Genomic DNA, 25,649 nt, shown 5'->3' with positions numbered 1-25,649 from the left:
CCGTAGCTAGTAACTGTTGGTTGGAACAAGGATTTAAACAAGGATTGAAATGTTGCCTCCAGGTCCAATTATGTTGGACCAGAATAAAATCCATATGGGAGAAATCAAGGAGAGGAAATGGCAGGGCAGATGCTGTTGGGGCAGCAGTCCTGTCCCACAGTTTGTCTTGGTGAAAGATGGAAAACAATTTCACCTTGCAGAGCCTGAGGCATGAAGTACCTGCCTCCCGTCTGTTCCAAAGAGAGACTCAACCTGGGTTTTGCATCCCTCCCCCTTCCATTCACCACAGTCCGGAAGTCTCATTTACTGCTGAAAAAATTCATTTGAGTTTCTTGCATTTCATTTTGGAACCAGCTGTCCTAGGGCTGATAAGAGAGGATGAAATACTTCTCTTCTTCCTCAAGCCTTAGGGAAGGAACAGTGGTGATTGTGAGCTAGGAGGCTTTGGGTGTCATCTTCATAATAATGCTTTTGCTGAGGTCAGTTTTATTTTTTTCTTCTCTTGAATTTGGTTGGACTTATTCTAGACTAACAAACTACCTCCGCTCCCTTCCCCCCACCTAACATAATGTAACAGAGTTAGTGTGATTGTAATATAGCAAATGTTCTTTGTTAAAATTCTAGATTCATTAGTTCATTCATTCATTCATTTAGTTGTTTAATTGAGTGACTTATTAATTACCATGTGCAAAGTACTGGACATTTGAAGGAGGGAGTAGGAGGGCAGTGGTCAGAACTTGTGGTTCCATCAGTGTGCTGCCATAGAAAGAGGGCCGAACTGGGAGGCAGAGGCCCCGAGTGTGAATCTTGTTTCTGCTGTTTGCAGGTTGTGTGATTTAAGGCAGGTTTTTGAACCTCTTGTCTGCATATTAGGTGCCAAGCATTATGCAAGGCTTTGGGGATTCAAACTGATAAGCGGTGGTAGTCATTGACCTCAGTGTGAAGGGAGGACGGTAAGAAATAGCACCTATTAGTGAGTAGCAAATAAGAAATAGCACCTACTATGTGCCAGGCACTGTGCCAAGTGCTTTACAAATATCATCTCGTTTGATCCTTGAAACAATCCCAGCAGGTAGGTGCTATCATTACTCCCATTTTACAGTTGAAGAAACTGAGAAATACAGAGGTTAAGTGACTTGCCCAGGGTCACACAGCTATTAAGAGTCTAAGGCGAAATTGGAACTTAGGTCCTCCTGACTCCAGACCCAGTGCTCTATCCACTGAGCCACCTAGCTACTTGAGTAGTTCCCTCTATCTTCCTCAAAGAGCAATGGCGGAGACAAGACTATATATTCATAGATAAGTAATTGAGTGAGTGGCTAAATAAATGAATGAAAGAAAAGGCTTTAGAAAATACATTTACCCCGTGATAAACACTGTGCTGTTTACGGGACATACAAATAGAAAAAGCAAGATGGCCTCTATTCTCAAAGAGCTCATACTCTAAATGGTAGAATCAACACATAAAAGAGATCGAAGCTTCAGGGAATGAAAAAAAGGCTAGATCTCATTATAGGTCATATGACAGTGCTAGGCAGGGTGGTGATGAGGCTTGGAGGATCTTAGGATGCAGTGTCAGGGCAGATGGTAAGACCCGGGGATCTTCTATCTCAATAGGAGGAATACTATTGGGAACACCAATCACATCCAAGTGGTATGAGGGATCTAACAGGCCAGATGGCTTATGAGAACCCTAGAGCTGAGTAAGGGTGAAGGGAAAACAAGTGGGGAGGATGTCCCCACCTCCTGTGTCAGTGAATCTTTCCTCTGCCAAGTCAGTTCAGATGGGTTCTGGGCAGCCTGGAGCCAGGGAGGGAGCAGAAGATGGGCAATTATATACAAAATAAATGCATAGTGATTTAAGGTGGGAAGGAAGACTCACAAAGGAGGGAGTTTTTAAAAGCCTGTTGAAGATTAGCTTGAGCTGAGCTTTGAGGGGATTTGAAACTTCCAGGAGTTAGAGGTATGGAAGGAGAGCTTTGCAGGTGTGTGGGTCAGTCGGAGCAGAAGCAAAGCGGTAAGAAGGCCAGTTTGTTTAGCCTCTAGAGCAAGGGTTTGTAACCATTTTTTGGTGTACGTTATGGACCCCTTTGGCAGTCTGGTGAAGCCTATGGACTCCTTCTTAAATAATGTTATGGATTTAAAATACTTTATTATTTTTATTTGTCAACTAACGGGTATTTTAAAAAATTCATCTTCCCTTTCCATTAATCCCCACCCCCCACTTAGCATTAGGAAAAAACAAAACAAATCCCTTGATACATATCTATATAGTCCAGAAAAAAAAATTCCACATTAGCCATTTCTCAAAATATAAATCTTTTCCTGTATTTTGAAGTTCTTCACTTCTCTCTCAGGAGGTTAGTGGTATTTTTCATCTTTGTTATCTTGAACTCAGTGCTTTATCATTGTAGTGATAGAGTTCTGAAGTCCTTCAAAGTGGTTTTTCTTGAGGATGGTGTTATCATTGTATAAAGAGCAGCTAGGTGGTGCTAAATGGCAAGGTGGACAGAGAAGCTGGCCTGGAGTCAGAAAGACTTCTATTCCTGAATTCAAATCCAGCCTCACACACTTACTAGCTGTGTGACCCGGAGCAAGTCACTTAACTCACTCAGTTTGTCTCAGTTTCCTCATCTGTAAAATGAGCTGGAGAAGGAAATGGCAAGCCACTCCAGTATCTTTGCCAAGAAAACCCCAAATGGGGTCAAAAAGAATTGGATATGATGGAAAAATGATGAAACAACAAATCATTGTATAATTGTGGTAGTGCTGGTCACTTTCCTCCACAACAGTTCGTAGAGGTCTTCCCAGCTTCCCTTCCATTATTTCTTACGGCACAGTAATATTTCATCACATTCATGTGATGCACTTTGTTTAACCATTCGCCAATAGGACTGCTCCTTAGTTTCCAGTTTTTGGCTCCCATAAAAAGAGCTTTTATAAACATTTTGTACATACAGATCTTTTTCTTTTATCTTTGATTTCTTTGGTATATAGGACAACTAGTAGAGTAGCTGGGTCAAAGCTATGCACAGTTTGATGACTCTCTGGCCATAGTTTTAGATTGCTTTTCAGAATGGATGAGCCAATTCACAACTACAGAAACAGTACACTAGTGTACCTGTTTTCCCAGAGCTCCTCCGACATATTTTCTTCTTTTGTAATCTTTGCCAGTTTGATAAGTATAAGATAGAACCTCAAAGGTATTTAATTTGCATTTTTCTAATTATTAGTGATTTAGAGCATCTTTTCATGATTGTTGATAGGTTCGATTTCTTCCTTTGAAAACTACTTGTTCATATCTTTTAACCACATATCTATTGTGGAATGGCTCTTATTCTTATAAACTTGAGTCAGTCAGTTCCATATATGTATATGTATGTATACATATATTTTCATGAGTATATATATTTATCAGAGAAACTTATTGCAGTAATTTTTCCCCAGGTCCCTGTTTCTCTTTTAATTTTTACTACATTAAATTTGTTTGGGCAAAACCTTTTAAAGTTTTATATAACCAAAATTGTCCCTTTTTATCTTGTGTGATCTCATCTTTTTCTTGTTTTGTCAAGAATTCTTCCTTATCCATATATCTGGAAAGATAATTTTTCCTTACTACTCTAATTTGTTTATTATGCAACCTTTTATATCTAGGTCATGTATCTATTTGGAGTTTATCTTGGTGTAGGTTATGAGGTGTTGGTCTACACCTAATTTCTGCCAGATTGCCATGCAGTCTTTCCACCAGTTTTTGGCAAATAATGAGTTCTTTCCCCAGTAACTGGGGTTGTTCGGTGTGTTTTTGGGTGTTTTCTGAGAGAAGATTGCTTCTCTATAGTATATACCTAGTATGTTTCTTTGATCAATGTCTTTCTTTTTTTTTAACCAGAACTAAGTTATTTTAAAGATTGCTGTTTTGTAGTACAGTTTGACATCTGGTACTGGTAGATTCTCTTCCTTTCCACTTTTTCAAATTATTGGCCTTGAGATTTTTTTACCTTTTGTTTCTCTATATTAATTTGTTATTTTTACAATACATTTATACAATGATTTGTTGTGGTTTAATCATTTTTCAGTCTCTTCTTCAGACTCTTTGTGACTTCTTTGGGGTTTTCTTTGCAAAGAGACCAGATTGGTTTGCCATCTCCTTCTCCTGCTCATTTTATAGATGAGGAATATAGGAGGCAAATAGGGTTAAGTGACTTGCCTCCATACAATATTCTTTAGACAGTTTGATTGGTACAGCACTGTATAAGTAAATTAATATAGGTAGTATTTTCATCTTATATTATTATCATTTTTATTCTTGTCATGAGTCCCCAGGGCAGTCTACAGACTGCTTGAAATAATGCTTTTCAATATATAAAATATGTAGGCTTGCAAAGGAAACCAATTATATTTAAATAGTTCTGAAGATATTTTAAAAATAAGTTCACTGACCCCAGCTTAAGGACCCTGCTTGAAGTGTGGAGTATATGAGGAGGAATAATGTGTAAAAAGTCTGGAAAGAGAGGCTAGAGTGAAGTTGTGAAGGGCTTTACTACCCATCAAGCAGAGGATTTTGTGTCTTGAATTGGAGGCAATAGAGAGACTGATGCTTCTTGAAAAGGAGACATTGTTAGACCTCTCAGCAGATGAAAAAATAAAAGAGATCCTGCTCTTATAGAAACCTTCACTAAATACCTGCTCCCCTCCCTTCTCTAACAGTGTTAATGGTGTTTTCTCCTACACACTGTCCTAGAGCACTTTTTTTGGTGGGGGGCGGAGGGAAGAGGGGGAAAGAATTTCTACCTTGCCCCTTTTTTGTCACATCATTCCCTACTTTGTGATCTGCTGGGCTCTATACATATCAAGTTCCAGTTCATAATAAAGAGCTTACATTTTATTGAAATCTTCCCTAAACATTTCCTCCCCACCAACCACAGTGTTAATAGTGTTCCCTATTGCTTATTTCCCTAAAGCATTTGGGGTGGGTGGGTGGTGGGCCAGGACAATCTCTCTCTGCCCTGTAATAGACTTAGTTCAGTGTCTAGTTTCTGCACCTACCCTCACAGAGGATGGGACTGCTTCCGTTTTTCACTTTGGATCTCTACCAATGTTTCGTAGAAAAGATAATATTGGAGCATTTGGCATTTGGCCTGTTCCTTGAAAGAACATTTCTGAATGTTTCCTTCCCCTTTCCCCTATCTACTGAGCCATTCTTTGTAACAAATAATAATAATAATAATTAATAATAATAATAATAATAAATGATTCTGTAAAACCAGACACACTAAGTGTATGTGGTAAACAATATATGTGGTATTCCTCATATTTAGGCCCTCCCCCATTTAAAGATCTTTTCTAGCCTGTGATTTGACATCCATGGTTTACTGTGCCCTGGTTTAGGATCAATGCATTACTATAGCTTTTTCCATAATTCTTCCCATCTTACTCCTTACACCTACTTATGGAAGATAAATCCAGTACTATTTGCTGCTCATTAATCTTCATTTCTTTCCTCCACAGGTCATGCACAACAAACTCATAGGAAGTCTGCTGATAGGATCCTTTAAAGTAGACCTGGGAACAGTTTACAGTCAGCCAGGTAGAGTAGCACTCTCTCCTTTCTCCCTCCTTTCTTCTTTTTCTCCCTCCCTCCCTTTCCCTTTCTCCCTCCCCTTTCCCCCCCTTCTCTCCCTTTTCTCCCTCCCACCTTCTCTCCATCCCCCTTCTCTTTCTCCCTCCTTTTCTCTTTTCTCTTTCCTCCCTCCCCTCTTCCTCCACATCATCAGCATCATTATAAAACTTTCCAAGCTTACAGCACTTTTAGCTCTCCCATCTTCTACTTCTTATAGCTATTGACCCACAAAACCTTTGAGATCTTCTAATCCAAACCCCCTTCTTTTAGAGATGAAGATCCTTGAGACCTGGAAAGGGGAAGTTAAGAGGTGTTATGGCACAGTGGTAACCTTACATACCATATACAATCTTGAGGGGGTTGGACTAGATGAGAAAGGTAAAGTAACTTGCAATAGATAGCACAGCTCAAACAATAAATCAATAAATATTTATTAAGCGCCTGTTACGTGCCCAGCACCGTGCTAAGCACTGGGGATACAAAAAGAGGCAAAAGATAGTCCCCACCTTCAGGAAGCTTACAATCTAATGGGAGAGACAATATGCAAACAAATATATAAAGGAAGTCATATATAGGATAAATAGTAAATAATTGAAAAAAGGAAAGCATTAGAATTAAGAGGGGCTGGGGAAGCCTTTCCCTTTTAACTCCTCTGATGCCTAAGCTTTCATCTGCATTCTTACAGGTCACCAGTTTTGTGATAAGTGGGCCCTTCTCACAGACCCGGCTGATATTAGGACCGGCACCAAGGGGTATCTGAAATGTGATATCAGCGTGGCTGGGAAAGGAGACATCCTGCAGGCCAATCCCAAAACATCTGATGCCGAAGAACAGATAGAAAAGTGAGACTGATCAACCTGGGTTTGTAAAATTAAAAAAAAAGAGGTTGGTGCTGCTCTGTTATGTCACCTTGTTTTGAGTCCAGCGCTTCTTAAAATGTGGGTCGTGACCCCATATAGGGTCGTGAAAAACTTGTCAACAGTTTCTCAACACCAAAAATTAATTCAAAATCAAACGTGTAAGGAATCTGAGGTGTTTCTGGCAGCCCTTGCCTGTGCATAGCACAGCTTCGTTGGAGACTTGGTTCTGAACACAAAGCATTCCCACTTTGCACTGTGCATGCCCTCAGGCCATGCAACTCCAAGGAACATTGCTGAAAATAGAAAAGAGGTCAGAGTGGAAAAAGTTTAAGAAATCCTGGTTTAGTGGATTAGTTGTGTCTGATTCTTCATGACCCATTTGGGGTTTTCTTGGCGAAGATACTGGAGTAGTTTGCCATTTCCTACTCCAGTTCATTTTACAGAGGAAGAAATTGATGTAAATAAGGTTAAGTGACTTGCCCGGGGTCACACAGCTACTATGTGTCTGAGGCTGGATTTGAACTCAAATCTTCCTGACTCCAGACCCATCACTCTTTCTAGTGTGTCACCTAGCTACCTTACCCATACCCTTTGTGATTTCTCAGGCATGATAATAATTCCTTTCATGCCTACCTTCTTTATAGGCTGAAAGATCCTTATCTTTAAAATCTATCCCCCTATCTACCAGCTTCTTTCTTTCTCCCTTTTGTGTTTGTTTTCCTATGAAAGATCACGGTTTTTTTTCTGTCTTTAAGGAACCTCTTGGTCCCTCAAGGATTCCCCTCCGAGAGACCTTGGGCCAGATTCTATGTGAGACTCTTCCGAGCGGAGGGCCTGCCCAAAATGAACTCTAGCATCATGGCCAACGTCACCAAGGCGTTCGTGGGAGACAGCAAGGACCTGGTGGATCCCTTTGTGGAGGTCACGTTTGCAGGCCAGGTGGTAAGGAACAACTGTGGTAAAGGCCATCCCTAAAGTGGGGAGGGGAAGCTATTAGTCACGGGCCAAATCTCAGTAAATGGTAGTCCTCCTGAAACTAAATGCTTCCCGTCAGTATCTTGTAAGCTTTGGTGCACTATTAACTATACAGTTTTACTATTACCCCATAACATTGGATTAAAATAAACATTAAGGGTAAGCTTGACAGGGAAAAGAAGCTACAAAAGAGCAGAACGAGGGAAGTATGTGGATGACTAGACAACATTGCCTTGGTGATGGAAGGATTGGGAGAAGGGGATTTAACAGGCTGAAGGAATAAAATTAAATTCCATGTTCCTTTTAGTACCGACTGGACGCCATCTTTTCTCCCACTTGCTGCCTCTCTGAGTCTATGCTCAGCCTATTAACAGCTAGAAACGCAAAAGATATCAAACTCACTCGGCAAAAAATGTCTGTGTTCAGAGAAGTTATGGGATTTGTCTGTGGTAATGCAGCATGTAAGAGTCAGAGTGCAGACTTGAACCCAGGTCTTCTGACCCCTAGTCCAGTGATCTACCACCGATGATGATCTCACTCTGCTCTTCCATGCTCATATGCTGAAAAGCAACCTATTGACAAGCGTCTATTAAGCTCTAACTATTTGCCAAGCACTATTTGGCTCTAGGGAAAAAAGATAATTTAACAATTCCTTCCCTCAAAGAGTTTACAATCTACTGCAGGGCACAGAACATGGTCACAGAACAATAGAATATAATTGATTTAAAGCTAGAACCCTAATCATCGACGAAGGCAGGGAAGACTGTGAAGGAGAGGCATTACTTGAACTGAACCTTAAAGGAGGAGAAGGATATGGACAGGAAGAAGTGAGGAAGAGGAGAGTGCATTCTGTATAAAGAGAAAGAAGGATGGGATGCTGAGTCTAGGGAACACAAAGTATTTCAGTTTTAATGGTAGCCTAAAGGTAATAGGGAGCCACTGAAGATTTTTAAGAGAGGAGGATGACATCATACCCCCTTGCCTCATGGTGGTTATTTTGGCAGCTACCTGGAGAATGGGCTATAAAGGGAAAAGCCAGGAAGCTAATTAGGAAATAAGCATTTATTTAGTATTTACTACATGCTAGGGATAATGCTGAGTGCTTTACAAGTATTATCTCATTTGGTCCTCACAACAATCCTGGGAAGGAGGCACTATTATTATCCCCATTTTACAGATGAGGAAACTGAGGAAGAAGTTAATTGACTCGCCCAGGGTCACACAGTTGGTAGGTATCTGAGGTCAAATTTGCAATAAGGTCTTCCTGATTGCAGGCCCAAGGCCCTATCTAACTACCAGCAGTAGGAGTCTCCTACAATAGTAAATAGGGATGAGGGTTTAAATTAGGAAGGTAGCCTTGTGAATTAAGAGAAGGGAGGGAGTTTGAGAGGTTACAGATAGGGAAACAGCAGGACTTGGCAACTGGTTGGATATGGGTGATGAGAATATGAAGGAAGAATTAAGAATGACTTTGAGGTTACAAACCTGAGCATCAAGGGGAAAAAGAACTACGAAAGCATGGAAAGAAAGATAACAAATTTGGTTTGGGATCTATTGAGTGTGAGATGGTGACAGGACTTCCAGGTGGAGGTGTCGTCCCCACCTACCCGAATCCTACTCATCTTTCAAGGTCTAGCCTGATCTAATTCAGCTAAATACAATAGATATTTATTAAGCAGCTACTTTTTTCAAGATTTTCAGGGAAGCTCGGTGGCATAATGCCGGGCCTGGAGTCAGGAAGACTCATCTTCCTGAGTTCGAGTCTGGCCTTGGCCTCTTACTAACTGTGTGACCCTTACTGGCAAGTCACTTGACCCTATTTGCTTTAGTTTCCCCATCTGTAAAATGAATTGGAGAAGGAAATGGCAAACTGCTCCAGCATCTTTGTCAAGAAAGCCCCAAGTGGCATCATAACTGAAAAGAAAATTTTAGGATAGAGACTTAGGTGCTGGGGATGAACAGAAAAACAACCACCACTACCACCACCTTAGCCCTTATTGGGGAAAGGGAGAGAATATGTATACACATAACTACAGTACAAATTAGAATGTGGATAATGCATTGGATGAATTAAATAGAGCAGGATAGCAGACTATGGAGGAGATGGTCCCTAACAGAAGGGTGGGAAAAAGCAAAAGTGTGAAGACAGCAGCTCAGGTGAAGTCTTTGCTGATGTCCTGACTATCCGGAAGCAAGGTGTTTTTTTTTACTATGCTTCTCTAATGCTTTGTACCTCTCTCATGGCCTTTCTTTCTACCTCTGTCTATCTCTCAGTTGGCCTGCGTTTGTTTGTCTGTCTCTCTGTATTATATTCATTTCATAGCGGGTAGAGAGAGTACTGGGCTTGGAGTCAAGAAGGCCTGAATTCAAATCCTACATCAAATACTTGCCAACTTTGTGACCCTAAGCAAATCACTTCACCCAGCCTGTTTCTTTATTGGTAAAATGGGATGAAAATAGTACGTACCTGACAGAATTGTTGTGATGATTAAATGGGATAAAATATGTAAAGCACTTTGCGAACTTTAAAGAGCTTTTAAATGCTAGCTTACCCTCACTATTGCAAGCTTCTCAAAGACAAGGACTAAATTTTCTACCTCTTTTTATCCCCAGTACTTCATACACTGTTGTGCTCACAGTCAATGCTCATTTGTTTTGAATTTGAACCCAAGAGGCTGTTGGAAGTAAACCCAGAACTATGCCAATGGCTGGTGTTTAATCAGTTTTTATTAACTTGTTTTTGAATGATCAGAGGATTTGCGTGTCTCTCTTAGCTTCCAAACTGTATTCACTGAACTTATGCATTTTTTGGTGAAATGAGGATGATGGAATTCATAGAATTTCAGAGTTGGAAGGGCCCTCAAATACCATCTGGCCCAATTAACGCCTGACCAAAAATCCTCTCTGTAATGTAACTTGTAAGTGATCATCCAGCCTTAGCTGAAAGATGTCTTTCTGGTAATATGCTAGCATGCTGCTACAGTATGAACTTGAGTGAATTCCATAATAAAGCACCTTTATATACCACAGATTTGGTTAGTCCAAGTACCATGACACCCAGGTATAAAGGGCCTCTTATTCACACTACTTCCCTTTCACCCGGATAGACTCCAACCATTTCATAGATTGTCTTCAAGAATTGCTACAGTTGAATAATCCATCACCCTGCAACTAGCCTGGTGATAAGCGTGTGCTAACTGGGCCTCTGAAAATAGACACACAGTACACCACCAAGCCCAGTCAAAAATCATACTTTTCAAGCGTGATCATAATTACCAGAGCTTCCTCTCATGGGATGGCCACCTTGTCATGATGAGGCATCTTAGCGAATTGGTATAAGGACCTGAATTCACCAGCCCCTAAAGTGCTTTTACTACGCACTTAATATTTGTTCTGTGCTGGGAACACAAAAACAGAAACAGAAAAAACCATTTCTCCTCTCAAAGAGTTTACATTCTCCTGGGGGTGGAGGCAATGTGTAGAATATACATGCATACATAAATGCAATTCACTTCTAAGAGGGAGAAGGTATTAATAGCTAGGGAGATCAGGAAAGACTTCCCATAGGAGATGGTTACTCTGAGCAGAGCCTTGAAGGAGACTAAAGATTTTAAGAGGCAGAAGCCAAGAAGATTAATATTCTAGGCATGGAGGATGGCCTGATGGAATGTTGAGTTCAAGATTGTGAAACAATTTGGCTGGAATGTAGAATGCACAAAGGAAAGTAATATGAAAATGTGAAGCTTAGAAAGGGAAGCTGGAGCCACACTGGGAAGGGCATCATAACGGTCTTCTGCTCTATTTCTGCTTGCTTTGAAAAGCATTCCTGAATTTGTTAAGAACATCATTATAGCATCCATCAACAATTCACCAAGCTGTCTTTTGTTTTTAGGGGAGGACTACAGTAAAGAAAAATTGTGCAGATCCTGTGTGGCATGAGCAGGTCATTTTCAAAGAAATGTTCCCTCCCTTGTGCAGAAGAGTTAAAATCCAGGTGTGGGATGAAGGCAGCATGAATGACGTGGCCTTGGCAACACATTTCATTGAGTTGAAGAAAATCTCCAATGAGCAGGATGGAGATAAAGGTAATCTGGAATGTGACCAGTTTCATGGTCAAAGTGGTTCCCTCAAACATCAATTTAGGTTTTTTTTTTTTTCATTTGCAAAATGTAAGGTTGGACTTGGTCATAACAATATTCCTTCTCACTCCAATATTCTATTTCTCTATAATTAGTAGGAAAATATGTAAGAACAGGGGAAAATATGTACTGTCCATGGACGCTATAAGTTGTTTTAAGGATAAAAATGCTGTTTTGGGGCAGCTAGGTGGTGCATTGAGTAGAGCACCAGCCCTGGAGTCAGGAGGACCTGAGTTCAAATGCAGCCTCAGACACTTGACACAATAGCTATGTGACCTTGGGCAAGTCACTTAATCCCAATTATCCTGCCTTCCCCCCTCCAAAAAATGCTCTTCTGGATATGAAAGTGCTTTGAACAGCATAAAAGGGATGGTTTATATACAAACATCTAATAGCCTGATTCCTTAAAAAAAATAGGGCATAGCCAGCACATCATGCTGACCCACTTGTGTATTCTACATTTACTAAGCACTTATTATTTATTATGTGGTGGGAATACAAAAAACAGAAACAGAAAAAAATATTTCTACCTTTAAAAAGCTTTCATTTTCCTGGGGGTGGGGAGAATGGATAGAACATACATGCATATATAAATTGCTGTTAAAGCAGGTGCTGAGCATGGCAAACTGTCACTTAGTTACTAGCTCAAAAATAGTAGCTTACGCTTTCTTGGCTTTCCTAACTTTGGATCATTGTAACACTTCATTCTCATCCTTAATGTCTGGACTCTGACTCCTGTATATTAAACTCATTTAGCATCTCCCATATCTTATTTGTATCATCTTGGTTGATATGGTGAGTCTACGCTTACCAATTTAGTGTTTGAACCTTGACCTATATACTCTGACCACAGTTTTTTTTCCCTTTCATTTCTGAGACCTCTCCTTTCTCCCCCTTTGAACTCAATCTCTTGTTGGAACTTCTACATTCTCCTTCCATATCCCATACCCCATCATTCTATAATTCCCTACTACCTTCTATTTTCCAGCATCCTGTTAATGCTTGCTTGGTCAATGTTGTCTTCTGATATTTTTGTATTTATTGTTGTTTGAGGCAGGGACTATTTTCCATTTTGGTTTTTAAGTATTAATTTGTCATAGCAATATTTCAATCCTTGCTGTAATGTTTACATTCCTTCTGGTGCTAGATGGAATCAGAACTTCCCTTTTTTGTAGCCTAAATATTACCAAGTAAATGTCACATTGATTTTGAGGCTTGATTAAAAAATCCAACAAAGTACAATAATCAGTAACACCTCCAACTAGAGATAGGACTTTGTAACATGGAGGAGCTGAGATTAGGGATATATAAAGTATGCATATGCCTGAGGCATAATAAGGAATGCTTTACATGAATTTAAAAAATAAATGCACATACTTTAATGCCATTCTTCAAGGCACACAGCTATTTTGTGGTGTCAAGTCACATATATTGCAGTGAAGGCTCAGTGCCTCTGAGTGACAACATCACTCTAGGGATCAATTTTCAAACTCTGCTCAGGGCACAAATATGTTTAGTAGAGACTCTAAGTTCTTTTGATTTCTTAGTTTCTTGCATGATGACTGGTCTTGCCACAGGTACATTAGTCCCTCGTGAGCCATAAAATAAGGCAGAAATGAGGAAGGAAAAAAAATATTGCCTCTTGTTGCAGCTCATTTGGAGTTAGTCCTATCAGATTGAGAGGTGAAAATATGAGGTTCTGTAGCTGGTGGGATTCCACAAGGTCAACCTGTTCTCCCCACCACCTACCACTTCATTTCCATGTATAATTTATTCATTCCTTTGTTTTTCTCACATGTTTTCCAGAGAAAGAGATGAAACCTGAAGAATACTAATGATAATGAATAGTTATATATCAAAGATAATTAGATATGGTCAGAAATAGAAGTATGTCTTCTCTAAGAAAACAATCCATGAAAACACCCAGATGAATTCATGGCACCAAAATACTCTATGAGCCAATTCTTTATTTTAAAAAGGATTCAGCAAAGGGTTGCTTTAAATATCAAGTTTCTTGTTATTTCTAAAATAGGATTTGGTTAATATAAATTTGACTGGTGTGGTATAATAGAAAGGACAATGGTCTGGTTCTTTCACTGTATGATCTAGGGTACTAGTCGATATAGGTCACTTCACATTTTTGAGGCTAGGTTTCCTTCTCTACAAGATGAATTGGATGATCTCACAGACCCTTTCCAGTTTTAACATTCTATGTCTATAATTTAAATGTGAAAGGCAGCATGGTGTATTGAGTGGCTGTCCAGTCTTGGCGCTTCTGGCTGTTTGACTATGGGCAAGTCACTTCACCCATCAATGACCCAGGAAACTCTTAAGTTCTCTAAACTGCAAATAAGTGGCTGATCTGTAATAGGAGGGTGGTTTCCATACCGGGAGTTCCCTACACTAATGAAACCATGGCTCAGAGTCAAAAAACAAGCTGTCCATGCAACTTTTCAGCAACCTCTTTGTTTTCAAAGCGGGGCTCATCTACACATTCAGATTTGCCATGGGAATAGCATGGGCAGCTAGGTGGTGCTGTGGGTAGAGCGCTGGACCAGAAATCAAAAGGAACTGACCAGATCTGGCCACAGACACTTGCTAGCTATGTGACCCTGCACAGGGGTGGCTGGGTGGTACAGTGCATAGAACACTGGGCTGAGAATCAGATAGACTCATCTTCCTGAGTTCAAATCTGGCCTCAGACACTTACTAGCTGTGTGACCCTGGGCAAATCATTTAACCCTGTTTGCCTCAGTTTCCTCATCTGTAAAATGAGCTGGAGAAGGACATGGCAAAACCCCTCCAGTATCTTTGTCAAGAAAACCCCACATGGGGTCACAGAGAGTCAGACGTGACTGAAATGACTCAGTAACAGCAGTCCTCTGGACAAAGTCACTTAACCTCTGTTTGCCTCAGTTTCCTTACATTTAAAATGGGGACAATAATAGCACCTACCTCAAACAAGATAATACCTGTAAAGCACTTAGCACAGTGCCTGGCACATAGTAGGTACCATATAAATGTCATCCATTATTTTTGCTATTTGTTGTTGTCCTTATCATCATCATTATTTTATGCATCTCCCTAGGTTTCCTGCCCACCTTTGGACCTGCTTGGATCAACTTGTACGGCTCTCCCAGGAACCACAGCTTGATGGATGATCACCAGGAACTGAACGAAGGCTTTGGAGAAGGGGCCTCATATCGGGGCCGCATCCTGATAGAAGTTGCTGTGGAAATCCTCTCGGGTGGGGCTCAGGAGTCTAAATTTTCAAAGGCCCTGAAGGACCTCAAGCTATCTAAAGACAAGGCTTCCAAAGGCTCGGGGAAGGACAAGACAGACAAAGCTGAGGATGGAAAAGCACACCAGCCTTCAGATAAGACCAATTCAATGGAGGCCGAAGTAGAGCCATTTGACGTGCCACCTGAGGTTAGTCAGAATGAGCTTGCAGTTAGAGCATGTGATACCAAGCATAGTGAACAGCAGCCCTGCAAAGACTTTTGCAAAGTCATGCGGCTACACATTTTATTTTCTCCATAGAGCAGAAGTAAGATCCCTGGAGGCAGGGACTGTTTTCCATTTTGGTTTTGTATGTCCTGCACGATACCTTGCATATATTGGGGGGTTAATGAGTATTTGATGGATTAGATTAGATGCAACTAGCAATATAGACAATGGTCCAGTCTCTATTCTTCAATGTCAGCCTTTCATGTATTAACCATCTGCCCTGGTCAAGTTCTCTTAGACTTCCTTCACAGCTAGTAGATTCCCATAGAAAAGAAACTGAAAGGAAATAGTAAGGGGAGTGTGTGTATGTGTGTACGTATGTGTGTAAATGTGTGTGTAAAGAGGATGTTTTAACAGGCTTATTGTCTGGTCACTTTCAGACTTTTCTATTAGACGATTTCTATTAGATTTTGGAAATAAGTAAAAGGGATCTTTCTTTGAACATCCGAAACAGGATGAGGACTGAGGCTGGAGGGATAGACCAAGGGCAAACTGGGGATGTGAGAAACCAATTGCTTTCCTTTATCCTTTGAAGCTGTAAGAGCAAGCAAATCCTGATTAGAGGTGGGGTGAGGAGGGGCATGGTCATCTAACACTTTCCTATTTTCCAGTGTGGTACAGTCAATAGAGTCAGAAAGGACTGGGTTCAAATCTCTCCTCAGACTCTTACTGGCCATGTGACCTCTCTAAGTATCAGTTTCCACTCCTGTAAAATGAGAATGTGAGGCAAGAAGGTCTCTAAGGTTTCTTCTAATCCTATGATCCTATTATGATATACGGAAGGTTACCTCTTCCCAGGTCAGCTGGTACAGAAAGAGATCAAATGATGAATGATGAATAAACGATGAATAGTTTTGTGAATTGCTGGTCATCGTTTTAGCTTAGATATAGCGATTCACAAAATAAACCACACTTCACAGTCTCTCTATAGCAATTGAGGAGAAACTTCCAAACTATGGCCTCTACCCCTTGATTTCACCTGACCTTCTACTAAATATTGCTTTTGCTGCCTACAGAATCTTTCCCCATATCCACAATGGCAGCTAGGTGGTGCAATAGATAGTGCCAGGCTTGGACTGGGAGTTAGAAAGACCTGAATGTAAATCTTGCGTCAGACCCTTACTTACTAGCTGTGTGACCCTGAGAGAGTCACTCAACCCTGTTTGCCTCAGTTTCCTCATCTATACATTTGTATAGGTTGTTGTGACGATCAAATGAGGTAACATGTGAAGTGCTCTGTAAACCTTAAAGCACTACGTAAATACTGTTATTATTAGTGAAGATATTATCTGGACTTTCCTATTGATTTCACCATTTCTGACTGTTGTCGTCACTACTTGTTTAGTTTCCCATGTTTGAAACTTTGATATTTTCCCCTTGACTCTTCTCTTGTCCACCTCTCACAAGTGGTTTATGCCAGCTCTGTTCATTGCTCTTTGAAAAATCTTCCACACTTGTCCTTTCTCTGTTCCCTTTGTGAACATGTGCTGGCCTCATTCCTTCCCCCTTTTAGTCACCTTCTTACAGGTCTTCCTGTGTCCATTCTTTTCTCTCTAATAGCAATCTCATTCACTCCCAAGGCTTATGCAAAGAGTTGATTATAGCACTCCTCTGCTCAAAGAACTCTTCAGTGGCTCCCCACGAGAAACAAGGACTCCTTTGCCTTGAGCAGGAGAATTTCTAGAATCTTATACTACTCTGGTTTTCTACCTTAATTCCTTATGATTCACCTCCCCATACTCCACGCAGTATCTGAAATGAACTATTCTTTCTACCCTTTACTCTTCTGTTCAAGAGGCAGCTAGATGGTGCACTTGGCCTCATGTCAGGATGGTCTCTGACTCTTCCTAGCTGCATGATCCTGGCAAGTCTTTTAACCTATTTCTACCTTAATTTCTTCAACTACAAAGTGGGGATAATACTAATACCACACTGGGTGGTTGGTAGGATCAAATGAGATAATATTGTAAAGCAATTAGCACAGTGCCTATCACATAGTAGGCGATTTAATATATGCTTCCTTTCTCCCTCCCTCTCCCTCTCTTCTTTCCTTTGCTTTATTCCCTGCTTTCTTTCTTCTCCATTTTCCTTTCCTCCCTCCCTTCCTTCCTCCCTCCCTTCCTTCCTCCCTTTCTCCCTCCCTTCCTTCCTCCCTTCCTTCCTCCCTCCCTCCCTTTCTCCCTTTTTTCCTCCCTCCCTTCCTTCCTCCTTTCTTCTTTTCCTTTCTTCTTTCCCTCCCTCCTGCTCACCCTTCAGAGGCTTTTGTGAAGTTTCTTTAGCCTGAACCAGAATGGGGTCATGAATGGAATGAAGGCAACGAATAGATGAGATGTAGAGGTAGAATTCATAAGATTTGATGAGTGGCGTGATGGAGAATAGAGAGGAAGATGATGCTAAAGTTGCAACCCTGGGCAACTAGAGAAATGATGGTACCCTCTGTAGAAACAGGCAAGTTGGAAATATATAATAAATAATATAAATATATAATAATATAAATAATATAAATATATAATAAATAGACTTGGGGGGAAAGATAATGAGTTGTGTGTGAGACAGGTTTACTTGGTGATGCCATCTAGTTTGAAATATCTAACAGGCATTTGGTGATGGAGCACTGGAAGTCATGGAGGGGACTAGGGCTGGATATAGCTCTGGTGGCTGGGTGGTACGATGGATAGAGCACTGGCCCTGGAATCAGGAAGATGAGTTCAAATCTAGGCTCAGACACTTTCTAGCTGTGTGACCCTGGGCAAGTCACTTAACCTTGTTTGCCTCAATTTCCTCATGCAGATGATCTGGAGAAGGAAATGGAAACCACTCCAGTATTTTTGCCAAGAAATCCCAAATGGGGTCACAGAGAGTCAGATATGTCTGAAATGACTGAACAACACCTTACTCTGTCCAAGACAATATTAGACAGTCTTAGTCACCTACAAATCTGTTCTATTATTTCAAGGATGTCTTGAAATACAGACAATTTTAATTAGGACTAAAAAATATCTTCTGGAATGGGATTCAAATGACCTACTTGGCTAAAATGCCCACTAAGGCATCAGGATTTTCCAGAAATGCCCAGGGCAGCTGTATCATCTATTAGGCTCTCCCACCGTCAGAGCCAGGAATAAGAATGTGCTTCCTGGACCTGAAAATGGCTAAAATCAGTTCATCCCCAATTTGGCACTCAGTGCAGGACTGTAGTCATTGTGGTTGTTGATAAATACTATGCTGACAGATGGGTTTATCTAAAAATGAATCCTGACATTCTCCTGGGATTCTGCTGGAGATAGATAGAAGGGCCTCATCTTGGAACCACTATCTCCTGAGACTGTGTTTCTTTTCAATAGGTCTGGCATCTCCATTCCTATTAACTTAGGCCTGTAGCAAGAAAGGAAGCATAATATAGTGGAAAGGGGTTTGGATTTAGAAGCAGCAAGACCTTCATCATGCAGTTAACCATGGCATTATTTAGTCAGGCACCATCCCAACTCATCTTGCTGGAACCGACTCTAGTATGTGTCTGTGAGAGCTTTTCTATCTCATCAACTGAAAGTTAGGTTTTTCCCACAGTTGCCTAGATCATTTTGCCTGGTGATCTCTCACGGTTTCATCATACTTGAGCTTGTATTATACTTTTTTGCATATATGCTGTTTCTCTCAAGAGAATCTAAACACTCTCCTTCCCTCCCCCCTTCTCTTCCATTTCCCTTTTCCTCATCCTCTCCTTCTCCCTTTCCCTTCCCCCCTCCTTCCATCCCTCTCTCTGTCCTTCCAAGTGTTTAGGGAGGTGGGAGAGAGAAAAAAATAATGCTTGATAATTGATAAAAATTAGTTATTAAAGAAGAAACCATAAGAAATAAATGTGCCAAAATGAAACATTAAGTATGTATGCATACATGTGTATATGTATGTGTATATATACATATATACACACATATATATATACACATACATATATACATACACACACATATACACACACACATGTATTTCCTCTAGCTGATTTAACTCAGATTAACTTTTACCTTATTTTAAGATAAATATTTTAAGGGCAAACCTTAGAAGGTTATAGTTAGTTCCTCTGTCTATAACATGTTTAGATCAGAATGTTTTATCTTTCTTTCTAAACCCATCCCTCTTTCTAATTTCCCTGCCTTCAAATTACATGTGCATGGGCACGTACATGTGCATATACACATGCATGCATTCACTTAAGTTCTCTGAGTCCCATTTTCCTCCTATAACAAAATGAGGGGATTGGACTATTGATCAATGAGGTTTTTGGTTCTAATTCCCATGATTCTTTATAGTGTTGACTAGAACAAATGCATGCAAATAGGTTCTTACCATGATGCAAAAGACATTAAGGGTCATTTATTCATTCAACAAAAAAAAATGTATTGGGAGCTTACTGTGTATATGGTTCTGTTAGGTGCTGTAGCTGGGTCTTGAAAATTCAAATTAAGCCTGAAACAATTCAGACCAACAGCATCATTTGGATCAGTTGTCTGTTCTCACCTTGTGCTAAACATAGGCATAATCAAATGCCATTTTGAGCTAGCATAATAATTCATCTGCAAGTTATACAGGATCAGTTCTTTGAATACTGGAATCAGGTAAGTATTGCTGACCTAGCTTCCTGGAAGAAAAACAAATCCATAAAACAAACAAACAAAAAAACCTAAGCTGATATTATTGACTATCTGTTATCTCTCCTATAGATTGTACCAGAACAATATGAAGATTTCTTACTCTTTGGAGCATTTTTTGAAGCTACCATGATTGACCGGAAAATTGGAGACAAACCTATTAGCTTTGAGGTTTCCATAGGTAAGTCTGGCCTAGTTCCTCTTATGACAAAGATTAGTTCAATATAGATAGCCATGTGTTACTGTAACAAGCAACTCTTGTCCATAATGGTGCAATTAGGTAGGGGAAAATTTTAACTTTATTCTTTAATGAGAAAACAAAACAAAACAAAACACCGTTTAGTGAACTGATTGCCGTAGTAACTTCCTTCATTTTGGCCTGTCATTTCTGAGATGGGATTTTAGACCAAAGGCTGGTTAGGAGATGGCTTTCTTCACATAGATTTAGTGGAATTTTGATTAGTCATTCTGGAACTTTGAGGCTCAATTCAATTCAGTGCAAATTTTGTGTCAGGCGTTGTCTAGGCACCAGGAAGAGACAAAGACAAAAAGAAAACAGTGCCTATCCTCAGGGAGCTTATACTTTATTGGAAAGAAACAACACATACTCAGAGAAACAAATAAAAAGTATACACCACAGAAACACAAAGTTAGTAGAGGAAAGATTTGGAACCAGAGTCACTGACTCCAAAGCCAATGCTCTTTAAACATGTCTTTTTATTATTTTTACTATTATGGAAATGCTTGTTTTATTCCACAAATTAAAAACAAACATATCAACAACAGTAATAATAGTGAGCATTTATAGGGCGCTTTGGGCAGCCAAGTGGTACAGTGGATAGAGTGCCAGGCTTGGAGTCAGAAGACTCCTCTTCCAGAGTTCAAATCCAGCCTCAGACACTTAATAGCTGTGTGACCCTGGGCAAGTCACTTCACCCTGTTTGCCTCAGTTTCCTCATTTGTAAAGTGAGCTGGGGAAGGAAATGGCAAACCAGTCCAGTAAAACCTCGAGTAGAGTCATGAAGAATCAGACACAAATGAAAATTACTAAAGTGTTTTATTTGTTCTCTCATTTGATCCTCAGCCTGGAAGGTAAATGGTGTGATTATTTCCATCATACTGATGACGAAACTAAGGCAGACAGAAGTTAGCTGACTTGCTCAGGGTAACACAGCTAAGTTTTTTGAGTCAAATTTGAACTCAGGTTTCCTTGACTTAAAGTCCAATGCTCTATCCATTAGGCCACCTAGGTGTCTATCTTGGGTCATTTAGACTGTGATTTCATCAGCTTTAAAGGGTTATAGCATCATATGCATGTAGAGCTTGAAGGAATCTCAGAGGCCATCTTATCAAATCTCCTCATTTTATAACCCAGGGAGGTCATGTAACTCACCCCAAGGGGGCATGGGCAGCACGTGTCAGAGGTGAGATTCAAACCCATATCCTGAGACACCACAGTCAGTACTCTTAAACTGTGACATGCTGGATGCATGATTTCATCAGGTTTAGGGCTTCTTCCTAGGCAATCATTCTACAATTTAGTAAACTGTCCTCATGAGTTACTCTGACTGGAAAAAACAATCCCCAACCCCCTGGTAATGAGTTGCTTCAAGGTGAGCCATGTCTTGGGTGACAAACATGTATACTTTGTATTATGGTTCCAGTTTTCTGATCTGTGCAATGGGGGTAATTCCTGTGGTACTCATATCCCAGGGCTGCTATGGGGCCCAAATGAGAAAAGATCTATAAAATGCTTTTCAGATCTTAGAGTGATATATGTCAATCATTACTATTGTGTTTTAAATTTCTCTATCCATTACACAAGATTTTATATATATATATATATATATATATATATATATATATATATATATATATATTATCATGCCATTTCTGCAAAGCCTCCAGTCTTCACTGCAAAATACTGTTCCATTTAAGCCAATCTAGTGCAATCCAAATGAATAATGTTTTATTTTGAAAAAAGAGCCATAAGTATATACCACATATAATTAGTTGAAAGACATGATCCCTGCCCTCATGGAGTTTACTATCTAAAGGGATGATTTTAATCTATAATCTCAAGTATTTTATGCAACCAATGTAGCTCAGAGACTTCAGATTGAAACATTAGCCCCCTGCCCCATTCTTGGTATGTATGGGAGAAAACTCAAAACTTGTTCCTCTCCTACATTTCATCAACCAGTTATCTTAAATCTGGACAATTGTAGAGAACACCAACCTTGCTCATTACTGGCCTATCTCATTCTTAATTTCCTCTTTAAAGGTAATTTTGGAAATCTGATTGATGGGGGTTCTCACCATGGGAGTAAGAAGAAATCTCTAGAAACATCAGAAGAGGAGAATGTGTCCCTGCTTCAGGAAGGCAATACAGACTCTGCCCACGACATTGCCATCCCTTTCATGTCCACCACACATCCTGAGAAGCCCCTGGTGACAGAAGGGAACAGGTGGGGAGTGTCAGCCTTGATGATTAGCCTATGTTTCTGGGTCAGGCTCTGGGCCTTCCATTGCAGGGATGTGATTGGACAACTCTGTCATACAGCCAGACACAGATAGCCCGGTGTTTTGAGAATGAGTTAATCTATGGGTATTATTCTCTACTTCAATAGCTTACCAAAAGCTCATTGAGTGGAAACAGGCAGGCAGCACATTTAAAGGTGTAATCATTATGACTAATGTAATGATACTATTCATTTATAGAGCCTTTTCATTCAGGCATTTCAAAGGCTAACAAGGCCCTAAGCAGATTCAGAGAAGCATAGAACTAGGAAATCCTTAGAGCTTCTTCCTTCTCCAAGATTCTATGATTCTGTGATTTTAACTTTTAAGATAAAAGAGACTTTAGAGATCATCCAACGAGAAGGTATATATATATATATATATATATATATATATATATATATACATATATATGTATATGTGTATGTATGTGTGTGTGTGTATCCAGCTATATCTATATCTATCTTTTTAAATCTTGAAGTACCAGTTACTCATATCAGTTATTATTTTTATTCCTACTATCTAGTCAGAATTTTTCATTTTACAGAGAAGAAAAATGAGACCCTGAGAGGTCCAATCTAATCCAGTCCAGTGAACATTTATGGAGTGTCTAATATGTTCAAAGCACTGGAGATACACAGATAAAACCAGCACACGGTCTCTGCCCTCAAGAAGCCTATGTTCTCTGGGGGCAGCTACACTTACAATTAGATGTGCATAGGCATGATGATTTGAGGAAGGGAGAAGGCACTAGCAACCGGGGGCTTTAAAAAAGTGCTAAAATAGTGTTAAAAATGAGGGCTAAACAAAATGGTTTGAGAAAAAGGGAAAATAATTTTGAGGAGAAAAATTTGATTAATTTGGAAAGTTTGATTAAATGTTCGTAAGGATTTCTTTATTCTCATAAATCTGGAAAGGACTTTAGAGAAATATTTATTTATTGATTATTTCAGTTGCAGAACTTCATATGCTTCCACTAATGACCCAGGTCTAGTCTCCATCCCTATCCCTTTCCTACAGTATGCCCAGGGGTTGGAGAAACAAAGGCAAAACAGAAATATACCTTGCTCTCAAGAAGCTTACATTCTATCTGGTAGACAACATGTACATTGATATAAGTAGAAAATACAGGGTGTCCCAAAAGTCTTAGTTCAGCTTTAAGCTTTAATTGCTTGAAACCTACATGAAGGCTTTTCTTAAGCAATTAAAGCTTAAAACTGAACTAAGATTTTGGGGATACCCTGTATATGCAAGGTAAATTAATAGCACAGGAAATCAGGAAAGCTTTCATGTAGAAGGTAGAGCTTGAGGAGAGTTTTGAAGGAAAGAACAGATTCTGAGAGGCAACAAGGGATTGCACTCTAAAGTATTCTCATGGCACAAAGGACCTGCATAAGCTGTGGGGGATTTTCTCACTCTCTTGACTCATAGTCTTTATGTAGAAATTTAGGGAAATGGTGATCCCAATAATGTGAGATCGACTTTCTATTTTTAAGCATGCATGTAATTCACACTGGAGGAGACAGTATATTTTAAAGGAGGGAAATGAAAGGGAGCTCCTAGAATGAGTGATCATCAGTCCCCAGAAAATAAACACTACTCTATGCCAGTCACTGTGCTAAATTCCAGGACTACAAAGAAAGACAAAAGATAATCTCTACTCTCAAGGAGTTCAAGAGGAGACAACATGCAAACAACTATGTAACAAACAAGCTACATACTGGACAAATTGTAGATAATCAATAGAGGGAAGGTATTAGAATTAAGGAGGATAGAAAGTCACTTATAATTTGAAAAAATGGGGGCTCCTCTGGTACTTTCTCTACTGAAGCCTACTTTGATCTACTATTTCTTGCTATCCTAGGAGGCCAGAAGAAGACAGTGGGTGTTGGGCTCTTAACTTCTGCCATTTGTCATGGCCCCATGTATGCACAGCCAGCCAACCCACTTGTTTCTTAGGTCAGGTGAGAGCAAACTTTTCAAGTCCTGTTATTCTCAGATTCATTTTTTTCATACAACATGAGAGCCAGTCTCCAGAGTCCACATCTGCCCCTTGGTTGCCACCATAGTGCCCTTGCAGATTGCTCCTTTTTTCTTCTCTAATGTTCTCTACTTCCATCTCCATGTATTACCTCATATCTTGAGACAGAAATCCTATCCTTCCCAGTTATTGAAACTGGAAAAGGGAAAACTATCCCAACACTGGCTGTTTAATAATCCAAAGAAATATTAGAACCAAGTAAAATACCATTTTGGGAATTTATTTAATCACAGAAGCCTCAGGGTAGTCATTTTAACTGAGATGGAACAAAGATAGCAATTCGGTTCTTGACCTTTTCTCCTCCTGATGCAATAACAAACATCAATTTCTGCCAAGAACCTATTTGGCTCCTCTTACAATACATCAGGCATCTGTTGGCTTATTATCCTGCAGAACAGACTGCAGGGGCTTCTTTGTTAATTTTATCATTTCCCTTGGAAGGTATTTGTGCTGGAGAAAACCTAAAGACCCCTCCAAGATGAAATTAATTCTCCAGCTTTCTATAACAAAGGGAAAAAGCATAAGTCTCTTAGTGAATGTACCATTCACATTTACTAATTCCTATTTCCCATTCCTGCCATGCTTCTACTAATTCATATCCTTTGACTCCAGGTCTAATTGTTTTTCTGGTCTACCATACTGTTTTCTCCTCCTCACTAGACTTTTCTTCTCTGTGTGTCTCTGGGGTTCATACCACAAAGGGATATCTTCTTCCACTTTCATCAATTCTGTTAGAAAGGTAGGATACACAGGGACCCTAGAGATCACTTATCTAATGCCCACATTTTACTGAGGAGGGACCTGAGTCTCAGAGGAGAAATGATTTGTCTGGCAGAACTTGGACGAGAATCTGTCTTCTAACTCAGATCGGCATTCTTACTAATGTATCATGTTCTTCTCAGTCATTTCCTTTAGGGTCCAGTTAAATATTTACCCTTTGAAAAAATGCTTTCCTAACTAAAGTTACTCCATCTAGATCATGTGCCTTCCTCTAGCACTCCTTTTGACAACTTATGCCATGCTTGATAGAAAGAAGTATAGATGGTGGCTGGAAAGCAGGGACTTGCGTGAGCTCCCCACCAGGTCCCTCCAAAAACCTATAAAAATGGCTCTGAACAAATTCTAGAACTTCAGAACCCACAAAATAGTAGAGGGAAGCAGGGCTCCAGCCCAGGACAGCCTGGATGGTTGCTGGGTGAGGTCTATGGCTCACACAGCTGGGAGCGGAGGGGAGCCAAGCCCAGTGTGGGTGGCGGCAGGACCAACCAGACCAGGAGCTGGGTGGAACAGGCCCTAGTGCCCTGAATCAGTGAGCTGTGGCAGTTACCAGACTTCTCAACC

At 40.1% G+C, this 25,649-nt stretch overlaps 1 protein-coding gene across 1 annotated transcript in view; it reads left to right on the top strand.

Annotated features, from left to right (window-relative positions):
* Positions 1–25,649, top strand: part of FER1L6 (fer-1 like family member 6) — a 205,173-nt gene that overhangs the window by 28,896 nt on the left and 150,628 nt on the right. Inside the window, exons 6-12 of the mRNA XM_036739631.1 lie at positions 5,509–5,587; positions 6,306–6,462; positions 7,236–7,422; positions 11,348–11,540; positions 14,683–15,023; positions 19,820–19,928; positions 22,032–22,215. Of these exons, the coding sequence (XP_036595526.1) occupies positions 5,509–5,587; positions 6,306–6,462; positions 7,236–7,422; positions 11,348–11,540; positions 14,683–15,023; positions 19,820–19,928; positions 22,032–22,215 (1,250 nt within the window). The remainder of the gene's footprint in view (positions 1–5,508; positions 5,588–6,305; positions 6,463–7,235; positions 7,423–11,347; positions 11,541–14,682; positions 15,024–19,819; positions 19,929–22,031; positions 22,216–25,649) is intronic.

Source organism: Trichosurus vulpecula, chromosome 1 (assembly GCF_011100635.1).
Source record: "Trichosurus vulpecula isolate mTriVul1 chromosome 1, mTriVul1.pri, whole genome shotgun sequence".
Taxonomy (NCBI): domain Eukaryota; kingdom Metazoa; phylum Chordata; class Mammalia; order Diprotodontia; family Phalangeridae; genus Trichosurus; species Trichosurus vulpecula.
Note: the sequence above shows the minus strand (reverse complement) of the source record. Positions and strands in the feature narration are given on the sequence as shown.